The sequence below is a fragment of the Aricia agestis genome, chromosome 13 (assembly GCF_905147365.1).
Source record: "Aricia agestis chromosome 13, ilAriAges1.1, whole genome shotgun sequence".
NCBI lineage: Eukaryota > Metazoa > Arthropoda > Insecta > Lepidoptera > Lycaenidae > Aricia > Aricia agestis.
Window position 1 is genome coordinate 11,272,309 of NC_056418.1, and position 9,203 is coordinate 11,281,511.

The 9,203-nt window shown below is 32.9% G+C and overlaps 1 protein-coding gene across 1 annotated transcript; it reads left to right on the forward strand.

Moving 5' to 3' along the window:
• The first annotated feature begins 5,330 nt into the window (after positions 1 to 5,330).
• Positions 5,331 to 7,234, forward strand: LOC121733123. The gene is made up of 3 exons (XM_042123282.1): positions 5,331 to 5,641; positions 5,857 to 6,066; positions 6,304 to 7,234. The coding sequence occupies exons 1-3, from the start codon at positions 5,333 to 5,335 to the stop codon at positions 7,222 to 7,224; spliced, it is 1,440 nt and encodes a 479-aa protein (XP_041979216.1). The 5' UTR covers positions 5,331 to 5,332; the 3' UTR covers positions 7,225 to 7,234.
• Positions 7,235 to 9,203: the final 1,969 nt, after the last annotated feature.

The following is a 9,203-nucleotide window of genomic DNA, read 5'->3' on the forward strand; positions in this document are numbered from 1 at the left end:
GGTAAATAAAATATTTTATTTCTATATGACGCCTATTAATTGCGCGGGAACTGTAAATTTCCGGTACAAAGACTATCTTTCTCTTTCCCGGGACTCGAAATATCTCCATATGAAACAGCAAAATCGGTTCAGCAGCTTAGGCGTTACGAAGTAACGACAGATAGACAGATAGACAGATATTAATAATATTAGTATGAATGTAACAGTCCTGGGTGGTCCCTATAATAATAATATAGTGTTGAATTCATAATATTAATATTATAACACCATTCACAATTATTCACATACGCTTTTCATACTTCTTAGGGCCAACACACACGTACCACAATAAAAACACGTCGCAACGACCAATTATGTGCGCGCACTGTCATTGCATCGACGCAACGTTGTGGTTGCAATGTGGTCGGCCGTGGTTGCGATGTGGTTGCGATGTGGTCGGCCGTGGTTGCGATGTGGACTGCAAAATGTGGTACGCGTGAATGGTCCAGTTCATTTACAATACGAAATATACGCCCAACCACGTGGTGTGGTTGTGGTACGTGTGGGTTGGCCCTTAGTTCTTACATCTCCTCCTCATTCAAATAGTAAATTTCACTTCAGAAATGAAATCCTGTCTAATCTACACTGCAGTACAATGTAACTCATACATGACAGAGCTTTTGGCACAGAATAACACAAGTCCTTATCTTCCACTTATCTGTAGGATAAATCTTATTCCTTGAATAAGCCTGGCTCACATGTAACTGACCGTTTGCGCTAATTAATTGTACTAACAAGACTAAGATAAGAGTTATACTAGCACTACGTCCTTTATGTGGTTTATGTTATAAATATATTCGACGATTACAGCGATCCTAAAATATAATAAAAGGTAAATAAATAAATGGTGTAACAAAACATATTTTTAAGGTGTGCATGAGTCCCCTGTATATACTTTTCTGTGAAAGAAGCAGCGCCGAAAGATAAACTTTTTTTTCAACTTTTGTACGGGAAAATTCCTGACGCTCGCGCTGGGGCGCTTGCCCATACAAAACACAAAAAATTGCCCTTTCAGCGCTGCTACTTTCACAATAAACTCTTTATGAGACACGTACACATAACACACCCAAAAGTATCGTCACTTAGTTTTGTTACAGCCTGTATAAATTAAAGTAATTGAGACATATTCTTCATAAAATCAAACTCATAATAATATAAAACAAGATGTCATCCGCAACTCCGTTTTGCCAAAGTTAAAAAGTAAAGTAAAGTTAAAAAGTATTTTATGATAGAGGGAAATGATTCCCAGGGGCCTGATCATTAACTTTGTCAAAACCTGAGCTAATCCGCGCAGCTCAGAAAACACTTGTAAAGTAAATTGTTCTTTCTTCGCATCATAACAACTTTTACTTCTGAATGGTTGTAACCTGTAATAATTGTCTCTGAACTGGATTAAGAAATGTCAAACACAAACGTCAAATTTGACTCACGGAATTGTTTTTTTTTTTAGGAATTGAAATGGCTTAGCCATAACGACTAACGGAAAAATTGTAAATCAAGATGAAAATATAGTTTAAAAAAAATTGATATTTTTTATTATAAAATATACTATTTTCTAATATATAACGTGGTCAATGTAGGAATAGTTACTTTTGCACCGATTTATTGTATTTAAAGGTAATTATTATAAATGTGTAAATGGTTTTATTTATATTTTTTTGGTATTTTATAAGCCCTTTATGAAAACACTGAGAAAATAACACTCCTTCATGTTTATATTATCACAAGCATGGCGATCTAGAGGAGAAAGAATTCTCTGACATTGGCAACTAACTGAGTCGGCAATTAAAAAAAAGAAGAAGAAGGAGACAAAAAAAAAGATAATTAGATATTGTTATTAAGTTTATAGAGATTATGTTTTAAGCAAGAAATTGATAAGTTTATTATATCCTATACCTATTTGATACCTACGCTAAATAATCTACCATAAAAAAGTCTTAGAAATGCATCAAACTTGTGGATTACAATTACATGCATTACAACAGAGTTGATGTCATGAGTTGAACATAGTTTGTTGAACTTGAACTCATTCTTGAACACCTACGTTTTTTTGAGCTTTCAAATAGGTATTATTGTAACATAAACAGGCAATTTATAAGTTTAATAATCCCCTTTTCGTGCCTTGTAAGGCATTTTACATTATTAGTATTGTGTATGCTGAACCAAATATTTTTCAGGATAAAGGATGATTGCTAACACTGAGATACTATAAGTACTACATTTTATAATAAAGAATTGCAAGTGTAATGATGACAAAGTCCTAGGAAGATAATATATATTCACTCAAAAGCTTTAATTAAAAGAAATTTAATAAATACTCGTTTTTAAATGTTTTTTCATTTATTTTCTCACTTAAATATACCTACCTTAGATACATATTCATACACAGCTTTCATCAATAGGTACTATATTTGTCTTACATCTTATTATCAACCTAGTATCAGATAGGCAAGTGGTAAATCTCTTTTATATTATACTTATAAAAATATTTATACAGCGGAAATCTTAAACAAGGTCTTGTCACTTAAAATCAAAGAAGATGAATCAAATATCCCTTGTGTAAATATTAATTTATTATTATTAAAGGAGTTCAAATACAAACTTTTGATGAAAGATAAAAACAATATTATAATTTCAGACTTTTATTTGGCAAACCAATAACAATTAGAAACTGCATTGCAAGTTGCAACTATGGGAAATTGCCTGGGATATCTCAGACAGAGAGCGGTCAAGGGTTTTGTGTTCTTTGTGTTGTATTATGTTGTAGAATGCCTCCCGTGTGAGTATCTCTATATACTCACACAGGAGGAGTTCTGAATGTGTCAGAATTGCTCCTCAGTCACCAACGCAAATGCTTCAACGCATGACCACTCTGTCTGATAGGTCCCTAAAATGACCACATCTTTTTAAAATGTATAATACATGAGGACTTACTAAAGTCCTCATGTATTTTAAATTTTAATGTAATAATATAAAACTAATATTATTATTATTGAGGTACAAAAGTATTTTTGGTAATAATAATATAAGTTCCAATGAAAATATTATGTTTTATGAACAATAAGTATGTTTGTTATGCAATTTTTGTTATGTCTTTTTGGAAAAAGTACTATAAGTAATGTAGGATTATATTTTTGAGTTTTAGTGACTATTCCCATTGTATATTATATCATATTGTAGTCAAGAGAAGTTATAAATGAAAAAGTGCATATGAGAATTTAGCTAATTTGGATTTTATATTATCAATGATTTAACTTTTCTAGTAGTTTAGGTGTATGTGTGTGTGTTAATATTTATTCGTGAATATACATGAATCTAAAGTTTCAAAGGTTGTGTTCTCAAAATTCTTGTTATTGAGAAAGTAATACCTTTGAATTTACCTCTTTGGTGCAGCGTTTATCATGCATGGTTTACAAGGAAATAGTTTGTGAAATAACACAAAGACCTACTGCAATCAAAAGATTGTACGAAATGCTCCTAAGATAGGTTCCTAAGAAGTACATAGTAAGTCCTCATGTATTTTAAGTTTTAATTTAATATAAAACTAATACTTATTATTATTATTGAGGTAAGTACAAAAGTATTTTTGGTAATACATAATAATATATGTTCCTATGATAATATTATGTTTTATGAACAATAAGTTCCATATGTTTGTTATGCAATTCTTATTAAGTAAGTCTTTTTTGGAAAAGTACTATAATGTAGGTTTTTGTTTTTGAGTAAAATTTAGTGATTTACACTATTCCCATCATATAATACCATATTGTAGTCAAGAGAAGAAGTTATAAATGAAAAAGTGCTCATATGAGAATTTAGCTAATTGGGATTCTAATTGGGATTGATAATATCATATCAATTATTTAACTTTTCTAGTAGTTTAGGTGTGTCAATGTTTATCCGGAGCATGTTAAACATACATCTAAAGTTTAAAAGATTGTGTTCTGAAAATTCTTGTTAAAAGTAAGTAATATTGAATTATTTACCTCTTTGGTGCAGTGTTTATCATGCATATACCAAAATACTTCAGGTTTACAAGGAAATAGTTTGTGAAATAACACAAAAACATACAATGCAACTATAAGATTGTACCTGTAGGTTTTTGGTGAAAATTCATACTTGTTTTACAGTAATTATACACAACACTTGTGTTCCTTATACCTTGTATGTGTTTCTTGTGTACTAAATCAATGCAGTCTTAGCTCATCGCACAAATGCAAACCTTATTGTTGACTAGACATATAGGTATACTACACCTCACTTATGTTATTATTCTGAAACAATAGTAACATAGAATATCATTGTTCTGAAACCTCACTGACACTAAATGGATTACTAAGGTCTCTACGTCTTTACTTATGTATCACTTCGTGATTAACTTGAGAATACTTAATCGTTTTCCAAAAATTTGGACACTTCGAATGTTTAGTTTTTTGGTTTTATTTTTTTTACGTCCGTGGTTTTAATAACGAATTATTTTCACTAAAATATATGCTATAGACTAAAATATAACTTATTAAGTAACTAACCAACTAAATAGCAATATAATTTAAGACTAAAAAGTATGTAATATTAATAAATAAAATTACTAAAATGTAAACTATTCAGTAAAAGCTACTCGTTGGTTGGTGTTTATTGAATTGCTGTATTTGACGTAAAAGCAAGCGAGCTTATGTCAGAAGTGTTGACATGATACGAAATTATTACTCAGTTAACAATGGAGAAGTGAGTTTTGTGTCACGTGACCACTGACTGGCTGGAAAATAGAGGTCATGGTACAAAAATGCGAGCCAGTCAGTATTCTGGCTGGCTTTAAGAGCTCATGATAGAGGGGCAGGTCTCAAAGTATCTCCATTGCAAAGGAGACTGAAACTGGTGGGCCCAAATGTAATAAGTTCAGAGTTGGTTTAAAAAATTAGTTATTTTTTTTTGTATGAAATACCAAAAATCTACATAAATTCTCAATCTACAAGCGGAGAAATATGCAAATAATTGTTTTTGTGAAATAATCGATTAACGATTAATCGAATTAAAAATGATATTTCAATTATTTATTTACAGAATAAAAACTTCACACTAGGTATTAAACTTATAGAAAATATATTAAACTACACCATATATGTCTACAATTCAATAAAACATAACGTATAATATAAGTATATTTTATTTAAAAACATCCCTTTCGATTATCGATTTCATATCGATCAAAATCATTTAGAATCTAGTCTGTGGCAACATGAAATTGACAATTGCTTTTGCCGTTATCTGGGTCTTACTTGTTTCGTGTTTTTCGATGCGTTTTGAGTGCTTTTCCGAATATTTTATGTTTTCAACGACCACTGCTTTGTTTCTTACGGACTCCGAACCCGTCTACGTTGTACGACCCTTGCTTTCATATTGGACACCGAAGATTGCCTGCAAGTTTGACTTGGAACTGTTAATTTGGATTTTGTCGCTAGCTTGTGGATTGGATATTGTTGAAACGATGGATCGCTGTGTGAATTGCGGGATAGTAACTAGTCACTGCAATACATTAGGGCGACGACCATTAAATGATGAAAATATTCTATCAGTGATTCGGCAATGGCTTGCACCTCAGTCTGTAAGTAAATATAAACTCACCTATGTAGGTACTACCTTGATAGACTTATTAATACATTCAGCTACAAGGCATATGCAGATTATTTACGATTAAAGCAAAGAAAATTCTAAAGACTGCATAGTCATTGTACTATATAATGAGATATTCATTTTAGGATAGGTATCATTAAAGTGACTGAATACTAAAATGTATGTAATATTTTTTCCTTTTTTTAGGTAAGTAGTAATGACCATGTTTGTCAAGCGTGTTGGGATTTGGCTCAAAACCCACGGGCTCTTAACCAGGGAAGACTACTAGGACACCGCAACATTTGTCTCCGCTGCGGACGCTCTCTAGCTGCACGAGTTAGTCATGCACTTCACACCAACTCAATTCGTGAATCTAGAATTTATAATGTCATAAAAGAATGGATTATTCCTCGAACTGTAAGTAAATAAATTAACATATTCTTTACTGCAATCAAAACAAAAGTATTTATGGCCTGCCTCATTACATTGTACAGGTTGATGCCCTATCATATAATTAGGTAGGCCATGATGTACCTAAGCATATAGTGAAGTCCTGCTATATTTTTATGACCATTCTTAGGTTCAAGTACATTGGGAATATTATAAAAAGTAGCATTTCACTTGGCTATTACTAATTATGTATGTCTCTTGCAGATTCAAGCAACAAGTCACATATGTCATACATGTTGGGTGGCTGCAGACAGAGCTTCTGTCCACATGACCTCAGGCCCATCAACATCATCCCGACAAGACACTCTTCAAATAGTAGACCCACAACAACCAGATCTTCCTAATGTGTCTCCAAATGTAGGAGTTAGCAGCAACCAACCAGTACCTTCTATTGTTTTGTCCGAGTACATGAGAGCCGTTGAAACTGAAAGAAGGTGCTTCATTGAAGGATGCCAAAGAACAGAGAGATACAGAGTACCACTTACTACTCGTAAAATGTTGTTCAATGAATATAAATATTACATCCCTGAAAATAACCGTCTTTGTGATCAACATTTGGTTATCGAAGCATGGGATTTTCTGGATAGTTTGAGATCCAATTATGTTCAGACATTTACTGAGAGACATATATATGATATGATGTCTCTAAAAGAAGTTGAAAGTACTTCACTACTTCAATTCGAAAATATTGGTGAAATGGAGGACCATGTTGTTCACATATGGACTGGGTTAAATAAAGAGCAGTTTAACCAGATGTTTGCTGAAGTTCCTGAATTATCAGAAATCTCAAAAGCAGCCGTAGCTCTGGCCGCTTATCTCATGAAGCTTAGAACTGGAGATTCAAATGAAAGGTTGGCAAGTTTATTAAAAGTATCTAGGACAACTCTTGAAAAGTGGATTTATCAAGTAAGAGAACTACTTACTGAGCATTTTGTACCCAGAAATCTTGGTTTAAACCACCAGAACAGACAACAATTGGTACAGAAAAATCTCGCAATACCTAAGGCTTTGTTTGGAAGCTTTGAGGGAGTTGACACCCCAATAGCAATTTTTGATGGAACATATTGCTATGTCGAAAAGAGTTCCAATTACTTATACCAAAAAAAAAACATACAGCCTGCATAAGTACAGGAATCTTATGAAACCATTCTTGATAGTGTGTACGGATGGATATATAATAGATGTTTTGGGTCCATACCCAGCCACAACATCCGATGCTGACATAATGAAGAAAGAATTTCAACATGGAAGGCCTCTACGTGAATATTTCCAGGAAGGTGATGCCTTTATATTAGATAGAGGGTTCCGTGACTCGATTTCTTTATTGAACCAGTGTGGTTATAGAACTTACGTGCCTGCTTCATTGGAGGAGGGTGAAACGCAATTGTCAACTATTGAGGCAAATAAATCAAGAGCAGTCACCATATGCCGTTGGGTTGTTGAAGTTGTGAATGGCAGATTCAAAAGAGATTTTAAATTGTTACGGCAAAATTATTTTAATATAGCCAGTAAAAGTTTCATGAAAGATTTTGAGGTGGCTGCTTGTCTCTTAAATAAGTTTCACCCACCTATATTTGATCGTGAAGATGCTCAAGAAATAATACAAGAAATAGAAAGGTACATGAATACAGAAAATGAGTTAGCCAGTTTTATTATTAGTAATAATTATAATAGGCGTCGGGCTAATTTTGAAACAATAACTGTACATAGTGATAATTTAAACGATTTTCCTCAGCTTTCTGAAAGCGAACTTATATTAATTTCATTAGGTACATACCAAATTAAGCAGGCACGATCATATTACGGAGAACATATGAGACAAAATGACGGTTTTGTTATTGAAGTGTGCAGGGAGGTTGCCAATAGCCTACTTCGAGAGTTGTCGGCTTCTAACACATCTTGGCTACTCAGGGGTCGTATATTATCACGACATATAAGTCGGAAAACATATTATATTTATATTTTAGTCGACAGCTCTCGTAGAGGAAGAGAAGCCATTGTACAGCATTATTGCAACTGTATTGTAGGTAGACGAACAGTAGGCTGCTGTGCTCACATAATGTCCATTATATGGTACCTTAGCTGGGCAAGGTACCGCAATATTGTACCCCCTGCACAATTCTTAGACGACATTTTAATTATTATTGAAGAGGAATAAAATAGGTATTCTAATAAAATAATTGGTTTTATTTTACAACTTTTATTCCATAGTTCACTCCTCCTGGTCCTCTACAATTCCATACTTGTCACCTACCTATGTCTTTGTTTGAGTCTTCATCGACTTCTGATCAGACATTATCTACTAGATGTAATAAATATTTTTCACATAGAAAGAAAGAAGAAGAAAGAAAGAAAAAAAAAATTATTTTCAGCACACACAAGACACAATTATAATATAAGCAGTACAGGAGCAGACAAACTAGTATAATTATTTAACGAATTGTGCCTAGATGTGTCCAAAAAGGGTTCAGTTCAGCTTAGGCCATGTACCTATGTAGGACACATGACACCGGTTTTCAACTGAACCGCTAAGTGAAATACGGAGGTAAATACCTGACTAAACATAATATTAGTTTATCTAGGGTACTATTTTAATTAAATATGTGGCGGTATTAGTTCACAAACACATATTTTACATGTATTCATCTGAAACTTAAAGATTTCAACATAACCTCACTTTTACTAAACCTCGAATATCTCAGCTTTCAGATTGTCAATATCTATAGAATTTTCAGCAAGGATCTCTTAATTTTGAACCTTTTAATTCACACCATTTTCATGTCTTTACATACAAGGCCCAGAATTGTATGTAATTGTTTCGATCTCCTTTGTTGTAATAAGTTGTTTGGCATGAAGAGGTAACAGACAGACAGACAAAAGTAGTTTTTATTAGTTAGACAAAAGTAGTTTTTATTAGTTAGACAATAGTAGTTTTTATTACCATGTCTCACATACCACACAAAATTTCAACAAAATCGGTCCAGCCGTTTCGGTCAATTTGGTAACAAATACCGTCACACGAGAATTCTTTACTTTAAACTTACTAACTAAGTACTTAATATGCTAGTTATCATAACCCACTTTTTCTAAACCTTAAAAATGAA

What these genes read in the sequence shown, in the direction of transcription:
- LOC121733123 (XM_042123282.1), top strand. Translation starts at nt 5,333, where the DNA reads ATGCGTTTTGAGTGCTTTTCCGAATATTTTATGTTTTCAACGACCACT. An exon ending in AATGGCTTGCACCTCAGTCT is followed by an intron (nt 5,642 to 5,856) that starts GTAAGTAAATAT and finishes TCCTTTTTTTAG; the next exon opens with GTAAGTAGTAATGACCATGT. An exon ending in AATGGATTATTCCTCGAACT is followed by an intron (nt 6,067 to 6,303) that starts GTAAGTAAATAA and finishes TGTCTCTTGCAG; the next exon opens with ATTCAAGCAACAAGTCACAT.